At 40.0% G+C, this 23,132-nt stretch overlaps 1 protein-coding gene across 4 annotated transcripts in view; it reads right to left on the reverse strand.

Annotated features, from left to right (window-relative positions):
- daam1a (dishevelled associated activator of morphogenesis 1a) overlaps positions 1 to 23,132 on the reverse strand; it is a 202,813-nt gene that overhangs the window by 150,207 nt on the left and 29,474 nt on the right. The window contains exon 1 of one of the 4 annotated variants that reach the window (XM_041214676.1): positions 9,159 to 9,360. The exons of 2 other annotated variants lie outside the window; for them this stretch is intronic. In XM_041214676.1, the coding sequence (XP_041070610.1) occupies positions 9,159 to 9,188 (30 nt within the window). In that variant the 5' untranslated portion in view covers positions 9,189 to 9,360. Of the gene's footprint in view, positions 1 to 9,158; positions 9,361 to 23,132 lie in introns of those variants that run through there. One more of the 4 variants, XM_041214677.1, reaches the window with a different exon arrangement.

The following is a 23,132-nucleotide window of genomic DNA, read 5'->3' on the forward strand; positions in this document are numbered from 1 at the left end:
TATCAACTTGTCAGGAAGCCTGATCCACCAGAGCCAGTACGCAGCACACTGTTACCAGCTGGACCATGGAGGGAATCTAATAGCTGACTTCTTTGGCTGACTCCCAGCAGCAGGGTCCCTACTAGTGATGATTGGCTACTACAGCTGTTACTATGAGTATCTTGTGATGAGGTCTACACAGCAGAAAAAAAAAAACAGGTGTCTGAAGCGACTGAAATATCTGCAAGGCACGGCCTACCAGTCAGGCTGTATTCAGACAATGGGCCACAATTAATTTCACAAACATTTGCAGATTACATGCAAGTCACAGGCAATCACCATCACAGAGTAACCCCTAAATGGCCACAGGCAAATGAGGAAGTGAAATGACAAAGCCAATCCTCATCCGTTTCTCAAAGGGAGGGAAAAGATTGGGAGGTGGTGTTGCTGTCATATGTGGTCACATACAGAGCAACTCCAAACACTACGGTGGGAAAGAGCTATTTGAATGCAAAATACACATCAAAATACCAGAGCATCAGTGTTGATCATGCTGCTCGGAAAAAGGGTGCTGCAAAGTTTTATGCAGAACACAGAAGGGGAGCTAGTCAAACTAGACAGTCCAATGTGATGCCAGGTGATGAAGTACTGCTGAAATAGGACAGCGTAAGATAGATACACCATTTTACCCCAAGCTGTACTCTGGCTTTGTCAAGAAGGGAAACAATGTGACTGTGCAGTCGGCAGAAGGAGTACCGTATGACAGAAATTCTTCATGTGTCAAAAATTATCATGGTGATAAAGACACAGAAGAACCAGACGTAGGGGCTGAAGCAAAGTGGACAGCTTGTTACCCAGAGGGAAAAACATTAGTTCTAGAGGAACAACACTTCCTAACCCTGGCGTGATGACCAGAGTTCGAGACAGCAGGCAGACCACAGCGTGAGGGGAGACCACCAAAGCAATAAGATTTTGTGCCATTTAGCAATAGAACATGAAATTAGAAATCAGCTTAAATCACAAATTGTTGCTTTCGACAATCTCATTTTAAGTTGAAAAACAGCAAATCTTGATACAAAGCATGTGACTAGGTGTGAAGTAATATGTTGCGATTATGTTCAAAACAAAAATGGTGCACACCAAATGCTGCTCTTGTGATATTGAAGTTCCTATTTGTGATGTCTGCAAGAACACTGGAAAGCAATTGGAGTGGATCATTGAATTACATACCGATGATTATCACAATGGAAGCCACAGTTAACTAGTGAAAGGGAAGTCAGAAGTTCAGTTTACGTTAGTTGAAGAACCAGAAATTACAATTCCAGGAAGTGAAACACCGAACAAAAGAAACTATATTGGACTATGAAGCACTGGACTTACCTGACATTCATAATTGAAGAAATTCACTTACTGAGTTAGGAAAATTATTTGATAAGCTTGTTCACAAAATTTATTGCAGAATGTTTAGAAGGAATGGAATCTAAGCTACATAAACCAAGCAGAAAGTGAAGAAGGAAAATCTGACATGATCAAATTTGTAATGTGGGAATGAAGGAAGTTTGATTTAAATGTTGTTAGGTTTTGAGAATTCATGTCATTGTTTAGAAAGTTGACATGTAGGATAATGACAAGTTCAGATGAAGAAAAGCACAGACAAAAAAAAGGTGACATGCTTTCAACGTGGTAAAGAAGGGATGTCACACTGATGACCAAATGCGATACTTGGGTTGTACAGATGAAGGTCAACCAAAGTCATTTAGTACATGGTCACAAATTCGCCAACATGGTGGATTAAATTGTGATACCAGCAGCTAAATCTGTGATTTGAGTGCTGTTCCTTCAGCCAGAGATGTGACAAGTACAAACATACGAATAGGGAACCAGAAAAAGATCAAGCCTATACTATCCAAAGAGTGCTGCAACCTCAAATCACCAGCTAGAATCAGAGAATGGTTACAGCACAGGAGGCTGCCATTCAGCCAGTCTGTGCTGGCCCTCTGCAAGAGCAATTCACCTAGTGCCACTGTCACCTTTTCCTCAGTCTTGCAAGTTTTCTCTCTTCAGATATTAATTCTTTTTGAAAACCACAACTGAATCTTTCCCAACACATTCTCAGGCAGTGCATTTCAGATCCTAACCACTCAATGCATGAAAAAGTTCTCATGTTGCCACTGCTTCTTTTGCCAATAACTCTAAATCGGTGTCCCGTGGTCCCTGATCCATCCACCAATGGGAACAGTTTCTCCCAATCTACTCGGACCAGACCCTTCATGATTTTGAATATCTCTAACAAATCTCTCAAACTTCTCTTTTCTATAGAAAGACAGTTCCAACTTCTCCAATATTTCTAGGTAACTGAAGCTCCACAACCCTGGAAATATTTTTGTGGATCTTTTCTGCACACTCTCTCATGCCCTTCATATCCTTCCTGAGGTGTGTTATCCAGGGCAGGACTCAAGTTAAGGCTGAACTAGTGTTTACACAGGTTTATCAGGACTTTCTTACTTTTGTACTCTATTCCCCTATTTATAAAGCCCAGGATGTTATGTGCTTTTTTAAATTGCACTCTCAACCCACCCTACCACCTTCAATGATTTGCGCACATATACCCACAAGTTCCTCTGCTCCTGCGTCCTTTTTAGAACTTCTCCCAGTTCTTCCTACCAAAATTAATCTCTTCACACTTCTCAGCATTAAATTCCATCTATCACGTCAACCCATTCCACTAACCTGGCTACACCCTTTTGAATCTTATATTTCACCCCTCTCCTATTTTTACTTAGTTCTGTTGAAGGGTTAAGAGGACTCGAAACATCAACTTTGTTCTTCTCCGCCGATGCTGCCAGACCTGAGTTTTTCCAGGTATTTGTTTGTGTTTTGGATTTCCAGCATCCGCAGATTTTTGTTTTTATCTGTATTTTTTACACCCTTTTTCCTAACACTGGGGAACCCCAATGGGAACCTTCCTCCAGGCCAAAAAAATTTTATCAATATTACTTCCTGCCACTTAATGAATTTTGTATCCATATTGCTACTGTCACCTTTATTCCATGAGCTATAGCTTTGGTCATGAGTCTGTTGTGTGACACTGTATCAAATGTCCCTTGCAAGTCCATGTACATCACACCAGTAGCATTATCATCTACCCTCTTACCTCAAAAGACTCAAGCAAGTAAGTTAAACACAACTTGCCCTGAACGAATCTGTGCTGGCTTTCCTTAATTAACCCCCATTTGCCCAAATGGCTTTTAATTTTGTCCCGAATTATCATTTCTAAAAGCTTCCCCAACACAGAGTTAAAACTGATTGGTCTTAGTGCTGGGCTTACCCTTGCACCTTTTTTTGAAAAAGGGTGCAACATCTGTAATTCTCCAGTCCTCTGGTACCACCCCTGTACCCAAGGAGGATTGGAAGATTATGGTCTATGCCTTCATAATTTGCATCCTCATTTCTCTCAGTATCGTTTCATTTCATATGCATTTCATCCAGTCCTAGTGACTTCAACTTTAAGTACAGCCTGCCTAATATCCTCCTTTGCAATTTTAAATCTATCAAGTGTCTCAATTACCTCCTCTTTCACCATGACTTCGGCAGCATCTGCTTCCTTGGTAAAGACAGTTGCAAAGTGTTCATTTAATACCTTAGCACACCCTCACATCCATGCATAAATCCCCCTTTGGGTCCAAAATTGGCCCTACTTACTATTACTTTTACTATTTGTCTGTCTGTAGAAGGCTTTTGGATTCCCTTTTGTTAGCAGTCTCTTCTCATACCCTTTCTGCTTGTTTTTTCAATGTCCCTCTGAACTTTCTATAGATTCTCACTTGTATTATCCACCTGACATTTGCCATATGCACCCTTTTTCATCTTCATCTTACTCTCCATGTCTTTCACCATCCAAGCAGCTCTGGATTTGTTTGCCCTACCCTTCCCCATGATAATATACCTGAACCATCTCCTCTTTAAAAGGCAGCCCTTTGTTTACTTACAGTTTCGCCTGTTAATCCTTGATTCCAATTTAACTGGGCCAGATCCATTCTTACTCCATTGAAGTTTGCCCTTCCTCAGTTATTTATTCTTACTCTGCATTACTCCTTGCCCCATTCAAGAGCCAACCTAAACCTTATGATACAGTACAATGATTACTGTCCCCAAGCGTTCTCCTACTGACATTTGATTCACTTGGCCAACTTCATTCCCAGGAACCAAATCCAGCAATGCCTCCTTTCTCATTGGACTCAAAATTTACTGATATAGAAAATTCTCCTAAACACATTCTAGAAATTCTTGCCCCTCTCTTTATGTTATTACTATTCCAGCTGATATTAGGATAAAAAAAATCCTTCTTAATGGCTCATCTATAGTTCTGGCAGTTCTGTGATTTCCTTGCAAATTTGCTCCTCTACATCTTTCCCACTAGTTGGTAGGCTATAAAGTATACACTGAGTGAATGTAATGGTACCTTAATTGTTTCTTAGCTCTAGCCAAATAGATTCTGTCCCACTGGGAAATACTCTTTCCAGCACTGTAATGTTATCCTTGATCAATATTACCTCCCCCCTCCTTTCTTTCCATTCTTATCTTTCCTGAACACCTTGAATTCAGGAATATTTAGTACCCAGTCCTGCCCTTCTTTCAGCTAGATCTCCATTATCATCACAACCCCCAACTAACCCATTAACTAACTCCTAATTATGCAAAAAAACAAAAGAATCTGCAGCCCATTAAAGAAAATTTTCAAAATTCCCCTCAAAAGGAGAGGCAAGAAGAAATTATATAAGGCGCAGAATATTGGAACTCGTCGCAAAGTTTTGGAAGCGGAATCCATTAGCTTTTAAAAGTGAAGGTGAATAAGTGAAAACACAATTCTGTCAAGGAGCCAGTGCAAGCAAGAAGAACAAAATGACCTTCATAAAGGCTAGAACCTTTTTTAAAATAATTCATTCATGGGATGTGGGCATCACTGGCTAGGCCAGCATTTATTACCCATCCTTAATTGCAATTGAGGTGGTGGTGTGCTGCCATCTTGAACCACAGCAGTCCACGGTGCTGTTAGGAAGGGGCTTCCAGGTTTTGAACCAGCAGCAGTGAAAGAACTGTGAATCAATAACTTGACTGCCTCCTTAAATCAGTTAAGCATGGCTCCAGGGGACCACAGCAGCACATAAAACTGTTCTGAGGGATCAAATTTGGTTATCAAATTCTCCTTTAAAAGAACTGTATTGGTTCTTTGCTGTAACATGCAACCTATTTTAGAAGACAACAGCATTTTGGAACAAAAAAGTTCCCACTATCCAACCCATGGATTTTAGGTATTCCCTCTGGTCCTCCCATACTTTCCATTTCAATGAAAAATTGGAAATATTGTGAACTGTGGGATGACTAGTGCTAGACTTCAAGAGGACATAGACAGGCTGGTGGAATGGGTGGACATGTGGCAGATGAAATTTAAAGCAGAATTATGAAATGACATATTTTGGTTGTAAGAATGAGGAGAGGCAATCTAAAATAAATTATATAATTCTAAAAGGGGTGCAGGAGCAGAGGGACATGGGGTTATTTGTGTTCTAATCACTTGTGGTGGTAGGGTAGTATGAAAAGTAGTAAGGCTTATGCAGGATCCTAGGCTTTATAAATAGAGGCAGAGTGTCCAAATGTTATGGTGTCAACTAGGGCACTGCTTCCAATACTGGACACCACACTTCTGGAAGTATGTGAAGGTTTTAGAAAAGGTGCAGAAAAGATTTACAAAAATGGTTCAGGAGGGAATTCAGTTATTTAGAAGGATTGGTGAAACCAGGATTCTTCTCCTTAAAGAGAAGCTTGAGAGAAGATTGATAGAGATGCTCAAAATTATGAGGAGTCTGGATAGAGTAGACAGGGAGAAACTGTTTCTTGATGGGTTAATCATGAACCAGAGGGCACTGATTTAAAGTGACTGGCAAGAAAAGCAACAGCCACATTTGGAAATTTTTTTTTAAAAAAAGCACAGCAAGTGTTTAGGATCTGGAATGCACTGCCTGACTGTGGCAAGGCAGGTTCGATTATGGTTTTCAGGAAGGAATTGACTATTTCCTTTAACAGAAATAAGTTGTTGGGCTGCAGTGAAAAGACAGGAATGGGACTTGCTTAGTTGCTAGAGAACCAGTACAAACATGGCTAGCCAAATGGCCTCATCTGTGCTGCAATCATTCTATAATCCAAACATGTCTAATCCTTTCGACCATTTTAAAAGGTTTAATTACACTTAAGCAAATTTTCCTCCAAATTAATTAGGAGGAAAACTCTTGGTACATGTCCTTAAAACAGAGATTCAAAGAAAATCATTACAACTTATATTTAACTCCATCAACATCCCAATTTGTCTGATGCCTGTTTATCTTTTGAGGTTTGAGGCCTAAAAACTGCATAACACTCCAAACATGGATCTGCTAGAGCTTTATAAATCCCAAAGACAGTATTCTTCATTTTGCACTCAATTGTCATACAGAACCCAATGTCTTATTAATTTTAACTACATCCACTTCACTGTTTGAATCTAAAATAATTGATGAGTTATTTCCCTAAGATGCTAAAAGTATGCCTGGAGTTTCCTAACCCAAATGCATAATACATCATTGGTACACATCAAGGAACATCTGCCACATTATGGCTGATTCAACAGTTATTAAATTCAAGTGATCAGAATAGAACCAGAGAACACAGGACTTATCAGCTTTATGCCAGCTCGTGACTGGAACATTCCAAATCTAATCTAAACTTCTCTTTCCTCATAGCTTCATATATTTTTCTGCTGCACTATCTTCTCTGCTCCAGCAGATATAATACCAGTATTTCAAATCTTACATTTCAGTACTCTTCTGGCGAATTTCCATCCTACTTTCTAAATGCCTTTATTACCTTTTCTCTAATTACATGCCCAAAATGGCACACTGAATACAAGTGTTTCACAAAGTCATCATCCAGTCTCCGTATGTAGTATATCATATTATATGTAGTATCTTATATTCACTGCTCACAATGTAGTCTCCTCTACCATAGGGAGAGCAAATGAAGACTGGGTGACCACCATGCAGAATACCTCTGTTCAGGGTGCAAGAGTGACCCTCTGCTTCCGTTCACCCGTCGTCACCTTAGTTCTCCACCCTGCTCGGACTCTGGACTCTGTTTTTGGCCTGCTACAGTATTCCAATGAAGCTCGAGGAACAGCACCTCATCTTTCAACTGGGAACTTTACAACATTCTGGACTTAACACTGAGTTCAATACTTGTAGATTGCAACCTGTGACCCTATTTTGTTTTGTTTTCTCATGTTTCCCTTTTAGTTCCTTTGCTTTCACATGGCAGATATTCAGAATCCTACCATTCACACCTCCTCTGGACACACCTTTTGTGGCTTCACTTGTTCCATTACCACACAGATTTTCCCTTTCGTTGTTCTTCCCACCCTCCTTTCATTTGCTCAAAACTTAAAAACTTTGACGATAGGTCATAAACCTGAAACATTAACTCTTTCTCTTGTTACAGATGCTGCCAGGCCTACTGAATATTTAAAGAATTTCCTGTTTTTTTTATACATAGGAACTGGGGATCCTGGGCATTTGCTCATATGCTTTCCCTCTAACAATGATCCACAATGGAAAAGCTAGACACACTCCTACATTAAAAAGAAAGTCCAAACTTTTTATCTTCATGAACAAAAAGTGCATTCCTTGGAATACTGTGGGCCATAAGAAAGTTTAAATTAACTTTTATACGTCAAGCTGCCATCTAACGAACCTGTGTTCAGACTTTGGATTTATTCACTGATGAGGTGAGTTAAAAACCTGCAGAAAGCCCTTTCCAAATCACCACCTCCTTGAGATTCAAACAAGACAAGCCAGTAAGAAATTTAAGCATTAATAGAAAGCAAGTTGCCTCACGTTCAAAGGCCAGATTGCTATAGCTAACAAGCAGCATTTGGCCAACGGACAATAATTTAGGCACATCAATATTAGAAACACTGGTAAATTTATCAGCTACAGTGTAACTAAACTTACTTCTAAAGAACAGTGAATGTTTTCATGTGCAATGTTAGTGCAATTATCCTAGTATCAACTTTGAAAATAGTTTGAGATGTGATAAAGAAGATAGCAGTTTGTAATGATATGTTTGAAATGAAGATTTTGTCCAAGGTTTTAACCTCCTCTGCATGCTGATCCAAAGAAGGTGCAAGCCAAAAATCAATGAGAATGGGCAAATATTTTGATTTGTGTTACAGCAAATTATAAAAAAGTTTGACAAACATGTTGCATCATAAGCTAAAGTTAATAAAGGAAAACCAAAACTGGTGCTGCAATTTTATGAATTAAATGTTGTACACTTTGTGGAACATTAACTGAAGATCTAAATTTGGCTCCACAAATCTACAGCTATGTTATTTTCTGTACAGTACCTACTAACAACAGTTTAGCAGAATTACCAAATGCCCTGTAAGCAAGGTTTTTTCTGTAAGTTTTTTTAAAAATTGCATTGTTTTTGCAAAGCTGTTTTCCACAACAGTTGACATTGCACCACCACAACAATTTTAAATGTATCAAGTAGTGAATTACACATGATAATGATCATGTGTCAATACTTTATTTTTTTTCATGAAAAAAATGAACTTAAATTCTCTCCCTCCTATTTAAAGTACATAGAAACAATTGGTACAACTCCCCCCTTTACCTTCACAGGTATTGTAATGTGTTCAAACATATCTTCGGTATAAGTGATTATTAAATTACGACATAAAACTGTTTCATGTTGCATCAAACTTGGAATATTTAATACTCTATTCAAGTTAGTTTGCCTAGCTATTTACAAACTCAAAAAGGCTTTATATACTATAGCTCTGAAACTGCAGCATTTTCATGAAATATTCATATAGATTGAGATATTTAGATGTTTGCAACCTACAAAAATCAAGGAACTGAACATCCATATATTCATACTTCCTTGTTTTCTCACTCATCATATTTAAATAATTCATATTAAAAAAGGTGCAGGAAATAAATTATCTGAGTAACTTATTACACGAAGATGAAGTAACTATGGCTGATTAACTGCCCGCATCACCAACAACAGTCGAAATTCATGTGTCCCCAGCCAGCCTTGATTTTCATCATGATTACCAGTTAGGAGTATAAAAATTCTCATACCTCAGTCTGACGTATGTATCCACTCAGCATTTACTTCCTTTAAATCTGTACCGTAAGCATCAAACTGACATTAGATGTTCTGATCAAATGCAATACTTCACTGAGCTCCTGGCAGCCATTTTCTTTTGTACAGAAAAAGAAAGGGCCAAAATATCCACATCTGTTGGCAGCCTGTGAATAGCATGCAGTCAATAGGAACTGCACAGATGGGGTTCTACATTCACCCCACAGATAAAATACAGCTCTTTTCTGTAATCACTAGAATTTCTTCACAGCAAGGAATACAATTCAAAAGATCTATTGCCTAGTCTACTACATTTGGTCTGAAAAGAAAAAAAAAATCAAATGAACAGCCTGGAGGTGTCTGTGTTCTAAATCAAGTTTAGTAATTCATTAAAATGTGCAGGAGACCAGGCAAGTTGAAGACTTTGCAAGATTCAACTTGACTGCGTTCCTGTAGGGGAAAAAGGAAAATAAATATTTCTGTGCAAGGTAACTCCTGTCTAACTATTTCAACTTTTTCACATAAGAGTACAGTGTCCCTTATCCTAACTTAAACATTTGAAGAACATAGTTTGACTCTCACTGTAATTGCTTTGGCCCGACTCTTTTTCATTACAAGTTTCATCAAATGAAAAAGTGCTTCACATATTCAGTCACAAATAAATTATGTACTGATGCAAATCACATAATATCCAGCATCATGACCCTTGTGTGTAGCCTCGTGAAGGAAATGATGCACAACTCATCCGGTTCCTCTTGCTCCCTAAACAAAAATGATCAAATGCATTTCCAGAAACCCAGTGGCCCTTCAAATCTTTAATGTACCTCTTCCATTGACCTTATAAGGAATGCAATGGCATAAAAACAACCTAGATCTTGGTCCTGTGAACATTGACAATTCTACTGGACAATACGCAGGACTTGCAATTACAGATTTTGTTCTGACTATAATTCACAACAGAAAACATGCAAGAAGAATGAATGAATGCTGTTACTACGTTATAGCGTTTTGTCATACCTTCCTGGGTAATTCACCACAACAAACTACTCTTTATAACCAATGACAATAAGAGATGCAATCACCAGTACTTCACACCTAATATACAATTCAAAGTGCTTTCCCGAGATAGAAATTAATTTTGGCACAACAGAACATATATTGCTTTGTATTACTCAGTTTAGTGCATTCATAAATCTCACCTGAAATCCGAATAACAGCCCAGTACAAACCACAAGTGATACCTGTCTTATTCGAAGGATAAATCATCATACTAGTTTCCCTACAGAAAATTGATAGAAGCTCTAACTTCTATAAATTATCACTTACTCCAAAATTTATCAATTCTTCTTCTTCTCACCCACAGTAAAGTTCCTTTTTGAAGTTATGCTGGCAAAATTTTGTGCCCAAAATTTGATTTTTTAAATTACAGTTGAAAATTGCTTTTATTAGAAATTCCAAGACAAAAACACTGATGGGCTAAATTCCTGTTAAACTGGATTAAAAACAGTGCAAACAAGGCAACTGGATCGAAGAAGATTTTGGAGGGGGGCGGGCGGGGGAGCGAGAGAAGGAAAAAGCTTTTGACTGTCCTCTGAATAAGGCCACTACTTTCCTAAATCAATAGGAACTGCCAGTGTGCTCAACTGCCTTTCCTAAGGAAAAAGGCTGTACTGCAGAATGCAATTCCCTAATCGGTAAATATCCTCCAAATCATTCTGTAATAAAAATGTAATCCGGCATTCAATTACCATAAACCAAAAAGGGCTCATTTCAATAATCTGATGGAATTATGGAAACGTATCTCCAAAACACACTCAAAAATCCCAGAAAACACTGTAATTCCATGTAATAAAGACTGGATTCAACTTGTTCATAAATCATATGGGCCAAATTAAGTCAAGACTGGGACCCAGACTGAATCCCTAGCTGTTAAAATCTTATAATCTCATGTAATAAAAACAGAATTTAACCCAATCATAAAACAGTGGCTCTGGTCACTGTCTGCAAAACTGATATCCCAGCCAAAACTGCAACTATTCCAGAGAAAGGCAGCACAAATAAAAATGCATAAATGTATGCATTTTTTCTCAATACTGCTATAACCCTGTTACCAATAATCTGAAAGTAACAATCTCCAAAAATATTAACATTAACTTACTTTGGCTATGGAGTCAAAATTCTGGTGCTTTGGAAAAAAATGCAGAAAGAAGTAAACACTACTTGAAATAGGATTTATATCTTTTCTGCTGACCTATTAGATGGCCAGTTTCCCTTCATTATCGAAGATGGCGTTTTCTTGTGCACATCATCTATTGTGTTCCGATGTGGCTGTGGAGCCTGATTGCAGACCTGCATGGCTTTCCACAGTGCAGGCAAGATGAATTGTCTTATTTTGTTGGGACTACCCAGATTTCTAGCCTGCCTTTTATCCTTTACTGCCTGTATTTTTGCAGTTCAAAGAAGGAACTAAACCACTAGCTGAGATTGCTTCCTTGGTAGTTCTTTCTTGTTCATTTTCAGTCAGTCAGTCTGTGGTAGACATGCCACATTTCCCAAGGTTCGCCTTCAAGGAGTCCTTGAGGCTTAATCTTGGCCTACCTTGCAGGTGGTGCCCAATTTGTTGGACAAATGTTTAATATGTGACTACAAGACTGCCTTAGGGATTTTATAGTCAGTCATACATACTTCATATCTACTTCCTGATGAGCACTTCAATCCAAACCTTTGAAGTGACTCAGTGTTAAGCGTTTTGTCCTCCCATTTGATGATACCCATGACTATCTGAATGCATCTCATGTAGAACCTTCCCAACTGCTTAATATATGTCTGGAGTAGGTAGTCCATGTCTCACAGGCATATAGGAGAGTAGATATTCTCACAGCTTTGTACAATGCAAGTTTTGTTGCAGGCTCAATACCTTCATTCCTCCACAGTCCCTAGCATAAACGGGAAAATACTGAGCTTGGACAATTCTATTTGCCAACTTGCTGTCAATGCAGACATTTCTGGGGTTTATGCTTATGAGATGGGTGAAGTTATCTATAGCCTTCAGGGCTGTGTCATTGATAGTTATAGTAGGTGGGGTATAGTCAGGATTGTGGTGGTAGTTGGCAGAGTTTCTGCCTTCCTTAAACTGATAGCTAGCCCATAGTAATTAGCCACTATTGAAAACAGTCCATGATCCTTTGAAGGCCATAGACAGAGGCAGGGTCATCAGCAAACAGTAATTCCCGTATCATCTCTGATAGATTAGTTGAGGATTTTAGTCATCTCAAGTTCAAGAGATTGCCATCTGTTCTGAATTGGATGTATATTTCATCACCATTTCCATCAAAAGCTCTAGAAAGCAGGGCAGCAAAGAATATACTTAAGAGCACAGGGGCCACACACACCCCTGCTTTCACACTACTAGTTACATCAAAGGAGTCAGTATATTTCCCACAATCAGTGAGTCTGACCATCATTCCATCATGAAAATGATGCATCAGATTTACAGCTCTGTCAGAAGATCCAAGTTTGTCTAAGACGTTCAACAAGGCCGCTCTATTTACTGTGTCAAAGGCCTTCATCAGGTCAAAGGCACAGTCATGTCCCATCCATTTTCACAACATTTCTCTTCTATTTGCCAAGGGCTGAAGATCATGTTGCAAGTGCCTCTGCCTTTCCTGAACCCACTTTGACTTTCTGACAGTACATATGCTATAGGCTTACCAGTCTGTTGAGTAGAACATTGCTAGAACCTTACCAGCTATTACAAGTAGCAAGATTCCTCTGTGGTTGTTTGAGAGATTTTTTTTTTTTTGCCCTTTCCCTTTGTACAAGTGAACAATCATGGCATCCTTGAACTCCTGAGGAATGATTGGTTGATCTCAGTCATACAATTGTGTGACCCATAATATTACAAAAAAAAAACACACAAATAATTTCAGGTGCCAGCATTATTAGTGTCAACAAGATACAAAACAAAACACCATCACTACATCTAAGACTTTAGGCTTGGCCTAAATAGCCAAGTGGTTATGGTACTGGGTTTGTAACCCCAAGATCAAGAGGTCAAATCTCACAATGGCAAACTATGAAACAATGTAACTTTATCTGAAACAGATGGAAACGTGTTTGTACTCAAAAGAGTTACATCTAAGACGTTGCTTAATTGCGTAAAGGCAGTTTCTTCAAGGTAGTTATTTCTAACTATACCTGCCACCCACCCCGACAACACAAACCCAACCCCTTTTATAGTTCTAGTATAAAGCAGCTGACAAATGAAGTTCTATGAAAAAATTGGCTTAATACAAGTTACAACAAGCTCCTTCAAATCACTAAAGTTCTTGAAAGAGTGCCTGGAGGCTACATCGTTAATTTTAACCCTAGTAAAATTAAATGATGAAACCATAGAAACTAGCTGAGCTTCTTTATGAATCTTTTAGCAAGTTTCACGCACAAGCCAATAACCAGCTTGTTGAGATTACTATATTGCAATGTGAATAATCAGCACTTAAGTGTAATTATCAATTGGTGGCCTAACATCTTGAACACAGGTCCAAAGTTTGACACTATTTTGGCAGGCACTGTATCTACAATTTACAGACTAAGTAATTTATGGTGCATCTTTGTTTAGCTCACCCTCTTCCCTTTGCAATTTTCTTGGTAGGTGATTCAGAAAAATAAAAATGGTAGCTGCGCAACATTAAATGGTCGAATTTACCTTAATGATTGCATTGAAGTCAATTAAAATAGTCTCCTTCAGGTAGTCATATCCTCAGGACCTTTGGAATCTAAAACATGCTCTGATGACTACTGTCAAATTATTAGCCAACTTTAATGCAAAGCACATATCGATTTTGATCCTGCATTAGGAAATTAACAAATCAGTTTGAGACAGGTTTCACATATTGTAACCTTAGCTTCCTGAAACATGGCTGGTTTAATTTTAGACATGCTATCTGCAAACTTCTTTGAAATAGGATTAGCTTGCAAATCACCTAGCTTTACCTTCACAAAAAATTAAAAATGTTTAATACATGAAAGCATTGAATTGTGCAGCACACAACTAAAAAGTAATGGGAAGGATAAAGTGACTGTTAACGTACTCTATTGGGTAACCACACCAATAACAAGCACCTTGTAGTGCAGAGTATCATTTTTTTAAAAAACCATTCTATAGTTATGGATAACCCAGTTGAGCAAGATATCACTCTATGTCTAACTTACCTCTTCAAACATGTCAAATGTACATCAGGAACTACCATACAAAGTCTACAAAAAGCAAAACACTAAGAAAGCTGAAAATCTCAACACTATTTCCAGCATTTTTGGTTTTTAATGCCGTGGATCCTGGAAGTCTGAAATAATCACGCTTTCAGATATTGGGAGCTGACACAGAGTGCATTTCTCCAGATCTCGTGTTCTGCGGGCAATGCAGCTTGTTCGGTACAAATACTGTAGTGCAGTCATTAAGTGATGCCGCATCCTCGATACTTGCGCATACATGCTCATAACTATATATCATATTGCGTTAGAAACTAGATTGAGACAGTAAAAATGTGGTCATTTAACTGTTCCAATTATTTATGTTTAAACCAAAAAATTAGCAAATCAACTTTTCTAATTAAACTGAACACCTTGAGCTTGTTTTCTTTTCTCAAAAAAACAATCATTTATGGTATTGCATAGGTGGTAGGATTGCTGAGCTTCAATCTCATGGATTTGGTGTTCATTTCTCTTAGCGATGAGTTGACACACTATGCTGGTGATGTGTTTGTTGCTCTTGGTGTTGTAGGAGTGTGCTTGATGTTGCTGATCTTGTATCACTTCCTGATGATGTTGATGGTGCACTGCTTGTTGGTGCTGTCGAAGTTGCCTCGCTTGTTAGCGATGGTCCTGGTGTTGTTGATGACTTTTTCTGCTTTCCCAGTTCAGGTATAGATCAAAAACGGACTCTGCTCCTTCTTATTTGCTTACTAGTTTCAGTCTCAATGATTATGACCTTGGAGTCTCAGCTTCAACTTTTGCTAGGTTTCAGGTTTTCGTGATCCTGCACATGTACAGTTTGTCCTGTCAACAACTCAGGCAAGGATTTGCAATGCTTGAAGTGTTGACTTCCTTCTACCTGTGCATTACGAGTTGTCTTGCTTCTGCTTGGTCATTTGGAGGGTGGATCGTGCTTGGTAAAGTTGTCTTGCATTTTCTGCCATCGAGGAATTCTGCAGGTGATGTCATGTCAGCTTTGAGAGGTGTAGCTTGGAGTGACAAAGCAGCAAGATTTGGGTCGTCCTTTGCTTCTCAGCATCTCCCGAGGGTTCTCTTGACTACCTGCATGCTCCTTTCTACAAACCAGTGTCCTCTTGGGTAATGTGGTGATGAAGTGATGTTGAAGCTATTATTGTTCAGCAAATTCCTTAAGCTCTCTGGGGTTCCATTGTCACATATTACTCTTTCAGGAATCCCATGCTGAGCAAACAGAACATGTGCCACTGGAGATAATTGTTGCAGCTCTCAAATCTTACACATTTCTGATGAATGGGAGCTTGCGAGCAATATTCTGCAACTATGATATACCATTCTTGATAGCATGTGAATAAATCAGTTCATACAATATGCCATGGTCTGGGTGATCATGAAAAAAAGCAGCATTCAGCCCATTGAGCCTTCTCCACCATTCAAAAAAGATCATGGCTGATCTGACTGTGGTCTCAACCCCACTTTCCTGCCTGCCCCCATAACCCTAGACTCCCTTATCAAAAATCTGCTTAACACAGCCTTGAATATATTCAATGACTCAGCCTTCACTTTTCTCTGTGGAGAATTCCAAAGACAAATGAACCTCAGAAGAAATTGGTATCGCTATGGGATGGACGGATACTACCCAAACGTCCAGGCTCAAACCCACCAACAGATATGCGGCTTGGAGGGAGGTGGAATACCGGAAGTGGACCAAACTCCAATGCCAAGGAATCGGCATCGAGTATTACGGAAATGACTATGCCTCTAATTCCTGGACGAAAACCTGTTTCAACATTAAACAATCCAAGCTCATAAACAGTTTACTACCGTGGTGCAATCTCTACCCTACGAGATCGACCTTAAACAGAGGCAGACAACACCATAACAAATCCTGCAGGAGATGTGAGGCCCCCTTCAAGTCACTGGCTCACATCTCCGGCAGCTGTCCGTTTGTGAAAAATGCTAGAATCAAAAGACATAACAAAATACTGGACCACTTACAGCAGTTTGTCACCAAGTACGGCTGGACATCACACCTGGAACCAAGGCTCTTCGGAAAGGACGGGACCCTTTGGAAGCCCGATCTGGTTCTCGTCAAGGACGGAGTAGTCGCGGTGGTGGATGTAACAGTACGTTTCGAGGATAATAACAAGTCTCTGGAGAAAGCATGGGCCGAAAAAGAACGCAAATACCAACACCTGGAGGATGAAATACTGAAACTGACAGGCAAATCAGTACAATACTTCGGATTCGTCATGGGAGCTCGTGGGAAGTGGTTCGACAAGAATAATAGCCTCATGCGTTTTTTTTTTGTTTCTATCTCAGAAGAAATTCCTCATCTCCATCTTAAATGGGAGACCCTTTATTTTTAAACTGTTCCTCCTAGTTCTAGATTCCCCAACAAGGGAAAACATTCTCCCAGAATTCATCCTGTCAAGCTCCCTCAGAATCTTAAGCTTCAATGAAATCATCTCTCATTCTTCTAAACTCCAAATGTATGTAGGCCCAACCTTTCCTAAGGCAAAACCTGTTAAAAGGGACATAAGAGGAGAAGGCCATTTCAGCCCCTCAGCCTGCTCCGCCAATCAACTAGATCTTGGTTGATCGGTTGCCTCAACATTTCCGCACTATCCCTATACTCCTTGATATCTTTAATAACTAGAAATCTATCCATCTGTCTTGAACATATTCAGTGATTGAGCCACCACAGCCCACCAGGTTAGGGAATTTTTAGGATTTACCATCCTCTGAGTTTAGAAATTCCTCCTCATTTCAGTCCTAAATGGCCTACCTCTTATTCTAAGACTGTGTCCCCTGGTTCTAGACCTCCCAGCCAGGGGAAACATCCTTCCTGCATCTACCCTGCTTCCCATGTAAGAATATTGTATGTCTCAATGAGGTCTCCTTTCATTCTTCTAAACTCTGGACAATACAGGCCCAGTCTCCTCAATCCATAATCCCAAGAATCAATCAATCAGTCTGGTGAACTTCCACTTCACTCCCTCAATGGCCTAAGGTAAGGAGGTCAAAACTGTCCACAATACCGAGGTGCAGTCTCACCAAGGGCTCTATACAGCTGCAGCAATACTTCTTTATTCCTGTAGTCAAATCCTCTTGTATAAAAGGCCAACGTATCATTTGACTTTATAACTGCTTGTTGCATCTGCATGATTAGTTTTCAATGACTTGTGAACAAGGACACCCATGTCCCTTTGGACATCAACACTTGCCAATCTCTTACCATTTAAGAAATACTCTGCATTTATTTTCCCTACCAAAGTGTATAACTTCACATAGAAACTAGGAGCAGGAGTAGGCCATTCGGCCTTTCAAGCCTGCTCTGCCATTCACTATGATCATGGCTGATCATCCAACTCAATAGCCTGCTCCCGCTTTCTCTCCATACCTTTTGATCCCTTTCACCCCAAGAGCTATATCTAACTCCTTGAAAGCATACAATGTTTTGGTCTTAACTACTTTGTGGTAACGAATTCCACAGGCTCACCACTCCCTGGGTGAAGAAATGTCCCTCATCTCAGTCCTAAATGGTCGACTCCGTAACCTCAGACTGTGACCCCTGGTTCTCGACTCCCCCACCATCGCGGGCATCCTTCCAGCATCTACCCTGTCTAGTCCTGTTAGGATTTTATAGGTTTTTATGAGATCCCCCCTCATTCTTCTGAACTCCAGTGAATATAATCCTAACTGACTCAATTTCTCCTCATATGTCAGTCCCGCCATCCTAGGAATCAGTTGGGTAAACCTTTGCTGCACTCCCTCTATAGCAAGTACATCCTTCCTCAGATTAGGAGACCAAAACTGCACACAATATTCCAGGTGAGGACTCACCAAGGCCCTGTACAATTGCAGCAAGACATCCCTGTTCTCAAATCTTCTGGCTATGAAGGCCAACATACCATTTGCCTTCTTTACCACCTGCTGCACCTGCATGCTTACCTTCAGTGACTGGTGTAGAAGGACACCCAGGTCTCGTTGCACATTCCCCTCTCTCAATTTATAGCCAGATAATAATCTGCCTTCCTGTTTTTGCTACCAAAATGGATAACCTCACATTTATCCACATTATACTGCATCTACCATGCATTTGCCCACTCACTCAGCTTGTCTAAGTCACACTGAAGCATCTCTGCATCCTCCTTACAGCTCACCCTCCCACTCAGCTTTGTGTCATCTGCAAATTTGGAGATATTACATTTAATTCCCTCATTTAAATCATTAATATATATTGTGAATAACTGGGGTCCCAGCACCGATGCTTGCAATACCCTATTAGTCACTGCCTGCCATTCAGAAAAAGACCCGTTTATTCCTACTCTTTGTTTCCTGTCTGCCAACCAGTTTTCTATCCATCTCAATACACTACCCCCAATCCCATGCACTTTAATTTTACACGCCAATCTCTTATGTGGGACTTTGTCGAAAGCCTTCTGAAAGTCCAAATAAACCACATCCACTGGCTCCCCCCAATCAACTCTACTCGTTACATTCTCAAAAAATTCCAGTAGATTTGTCAAGCATGACATAAATCCATGCTGACCCTGTCCAATTCTGCCACTGTTTTCCACATGCTCAGCTGTTATATCTTTTATAATGGACTCTAGAATTTTCCCCACTACTGACATCAGGCTGACTGGTCTAAAATTCCCTGTTTTCTCTCCGCCTCCCTTTTTAAATAGTGGGGTTACATTAGCCACCCTCCAATCTGTAGGAACTGTTCCAGGGTCTATACAATCTCGGAAGATGACCACCAATGGCATCCACTATTTCTAGGGCCACTTCCTTAAGTACTCTGGGATGTAGATTATCGGGCCCCAGGGATTTACTGGCCTTCAATCCCATCAATTTCCCCAACACCATTTCCCTACTAATATGGATTTCTTTCAGTTCCTCCCTCTCACTAAACTCCATGTTCCCCAACATTTCTAGTATGTTATTGGTGTCCTCCTTTGTGAAGACAGAACCAAAGTATGTATTTAGTTGGTCAGCCATTTCTTTGCTCCCCATTATAAATTCCTGTTTCTGACTGTAAGGGACCTACATTTGTTTTCACCAATTTTTTTCTCTTCACGTACCTATGGAAACTTTTACAGTCAATTTTTAGGTTCCCTGCAAGCTTACTCTCGTACTCTAGAATTCAGCATGGGAGGACCAAGGGATTAATTAAGAAGGGAAAAATAAACTGCTCCCAATCCTCAGGTCTGTTGTTTTTTCTGGCCAATTTGTATGCCTCTTCCTTGCATCTAATACTCTCTCTAATTTCCCTTGTAAGCCATGGTTTGGCCACCTTTTCTGTTTTACATTTGTGCCAGACAGGAATAAACAATTGTTGCAGTTCACCCATGCACTCTCTGAATGTTTGCCATTGCCTATCCACCGTCATCCCTTTAAGTAATGTTTCCCAATCCATCTTAGCCAACTCTCGCCTCATACCATCTTAGTTTCCTTTATTAAGATTCAGGACCCAAGTCTCAGAATCAGCTACGTCACTCTCCATTTTGGTGAAGAATTCTATCATTATGGTCGCTCATCCTCAAGGGCCTCGCACAACTAGATTGCCAATTATTCCTTTCTCATTACACCCAGTCAAGGATGGCCTGTTCTCTCATTGGTTCCTCAATGTATTGGTCCAGAAAAACATCCCGTACACACTCCAGGATTTCCTCCTCTATGGTATTGTTACTAATTTGATTTGCCCAATCTATATGCATATTAAAGTCACCCATAATTACAAATGTTCCTTTATTACATGTATCTCTAATTTCCTGTTAAATACCATTCCCAACACACCACCATAGTTTGGGGGTCTATAGACAACCCCCACTAACGTTTTTTGCCCCTTAGTGTTTTTCAGCTCTACCCATACAGATTCCACATCGGAGCTAATATGTTTCCTCACTATTGCGTTAATTTCCTCTTTAACCAGCAATGCAACTCCACCGCCTTTTCCTTTTTGTCTGTCCTTCCTAAATATGAATACCCCAGATGTTCAGTTCCCATCCCTGGTCACCCTGCAGCCATGTCTCCGTAATCCCGACTATATCATACTTGTTTACATCTATTTGCTCGGTTAATTCGTCCACTTTGTGAATGCTCCTTAAGGCTGGTCTTTTTAACATTACTTGTCCCATTTCCATTATTTTTCACTGAGGCCCTGTTTGACTCTTGCCCTTGATTTCTCTATCACTTTTCTTATTCTGCTTTCTGTCTTTTGTTTTTGTCTTTGATTCCCCTTCCTCTGACTCCTTGCATAGGTTCCCATCCCCCTGCCATTTTAGTTTAAACCCTCCCCAACCACTCTAGCAAATGTTCAGCCTAGGACATCAGTCCCAGTCCTGCCCAGGTGTAAGCCTTCCAGTTTGTACTGGTCCCACCTCCCCCAGAACTGGTCCCAAAGCCCCAGGAATCTGAAACCCTTCACATTTTTCATCCCAGAAATAATCCTAGTGAAGCAACTCTAAACTGCTTCCAATGCAAGTACATCCTTCCTCAAGTAGCCAAAACTATGTACAAAACAAAAACAGAATTACCTGGAAAAACTCAGCAGGTCTGGCAGCATCGGCAGAGAAGAAAAGAGTTGACGTTTCGAGTCCTCATGACCCTTCGACAGAACTTGCGTTCGAGAGAAAACTATGTACACTCTACTTGAGGTGTGGTCTCAGCATTGCCCTACTTCAACAGCTGTCATTGTTTTCTGTGTATTTCTATACTTATGGCATAAAATGCACAGAGGTACCATTCTTCTGACGTCTTTGTAGATGCCTATCCACAGGTGATCTGGCTCTGCACTTACACTTCTCCTTTCCCATGTGGCCTTCATGTATTTTCTACATGATCTTTGATTTTGTGTGCTTCACGTGATGACAAATGAGATAGGGCATCTGCTAGAAGCATTTCTCTCCCAGGTTTGTATTTCAGAGTGAATCCTCAAGAGTAATCTCTGAGTCTTGCGGGTGTTTTACTCAGATCTTTCTTGTAGAGCTGCTCCAGTGGATAAAATCACTCTCCACTATGAGTTTTCTCCCATAGAGATATTTTAGGATTTCTCACGTCCATACCTAACTGCCAAAAACTTTTTAATGTTGGCATACCTGGTCTCAGCCAAGGTTAGATCTTTGCATGCAAACTGCAAGAGGGTTTTCCCTCTTGGACCAAGGCTTCTCCCAGTCCTTTGTAGAAGCATCTACCTGCAGAGTGACAGCTTTCTTTCTGTAGTGGTACGACAGACTTGTCTCCTTGCATACTATGAGTTTATTGAAACTCCCCTCATATGACTGACCATTGGTATTCAACATATTCCTCACCAGCTATAGTGGGTTTGCTGTATATTCTGATATGTGGAGATATGAAAGAACTCATGTACTGGATCAAGCCTGTAGAAACTTCAGCTCTATGTATCTGGAAGCTTCCATCGCAAAAGATAAGCTGAGTGCTGAAAAAGGCACAGCTGAGTCAGTCAATCAAGTGTATACACCATTCCAAAGGATCTGGCATTCTGTCACCTTCACAATTCATTTGTCTGTGTTTAGCTTGATCCTAGCTCTCCTGGTTCTCTCCACAGCTTCATGTAGGCGGTAGTCAGGTTCTTTTTCATCAACACCATAGATCTGGATGTCAGTAGCTATGCCAAGTGTTCCTTTGCATCCCCTGTAGGTCTTGTATACTTTCCAATGGAATACATCCTGGCTTATTTGAAGGCCAAAAGGTAGACGCAGGAATTTACACCATCCAAAAGGGGGTGTTGAATTTTGTCAACAGCAAAGATTCCTCATCAAGCTTCACATCCCTGTAGCCATTTCAGGCATTCGCTGAAAACTTTTGCCAGTGCTGGGGTTATCTCTTCCAGCCTTAGAGTAATTAGTGATACCTCTTTATTGTTTGACCAAGATCTTTGGGAACTGGACAAATTCATACCTGTCTATTTGGTTTCTCTTCCACAATGATGGAATTTACCCAATTGGTAACTTTGGCAAATAAATTCTTAACTCCCTTTCAACCTTTCCTTTTAGTTCCCTTGGTACTTTACTTGGGCGTGGGGGTGTGCTCGAGTCACTGTTTTCTTCTCCGAATCATGAGTGATGTGATACTCTTCTTTTTATCTTCAAAATATCCAACCATCTCATCAAAACACTGGATATATTTGGACCATATCTTTCTTGCTTCTGATTTGAGTGCACTACCTTCAAACCTCATCTCATGGTTTACTGGGAGAAGCTGCAGTTCTTCACAACTGCTCAACCCAAGACCATCTTTTTCAATGATCCAGAACATGCAGTCAATGTTTTTTGTGGGTCCTCTGATTTAGGCCACTCCTAGGTGTCAAATTCTCAGTTCCAACATATGCTGTCAGCATGACATTGCTGGGTTTTAAAGCACCTTTGTTTGGGTATTGCAAATTTTCATCACTGATCTTCTGGTACAGATCATGTTCCTCTGCGACCTGGTATCAAAGTTCAACTTCAGATTTATGGTTGCAAGCTTATTTCTCACTTCCTTCCTGATATGAATGGCAGTGTGAATTTTTCTTTGGGAACTATTGTATCCAGCCATTTCCTGTAGGTGTGTGGTTGCTATGTCTATTTTGTCCTCAAACTCATTACCTTCCAGGGCATGAATGTTTTAGTTTCTCTTCTGCCTCATTCGCCCTTTTGCTCCACCTCTGGCAACTCATTTACCATCCTCATTCTGTTTTGCAGTTACAATTGAGGTTTATAAAACAATATTTTGAG

Source organism: Carcharodon carcharias, chromosome 20, assembly GCF_017639515.1.
Source record: "Carcharodon carcharias isolate sCarCar2 chromosome 20, sCarCar2.pri, whole genome shotgun sequence".
NCBI lineage: Eukaryota > Metazoa > Chordata > Chondrichthyes > Lamniformes > Lamnidae > Carcharodon > Carcharodon carcharias.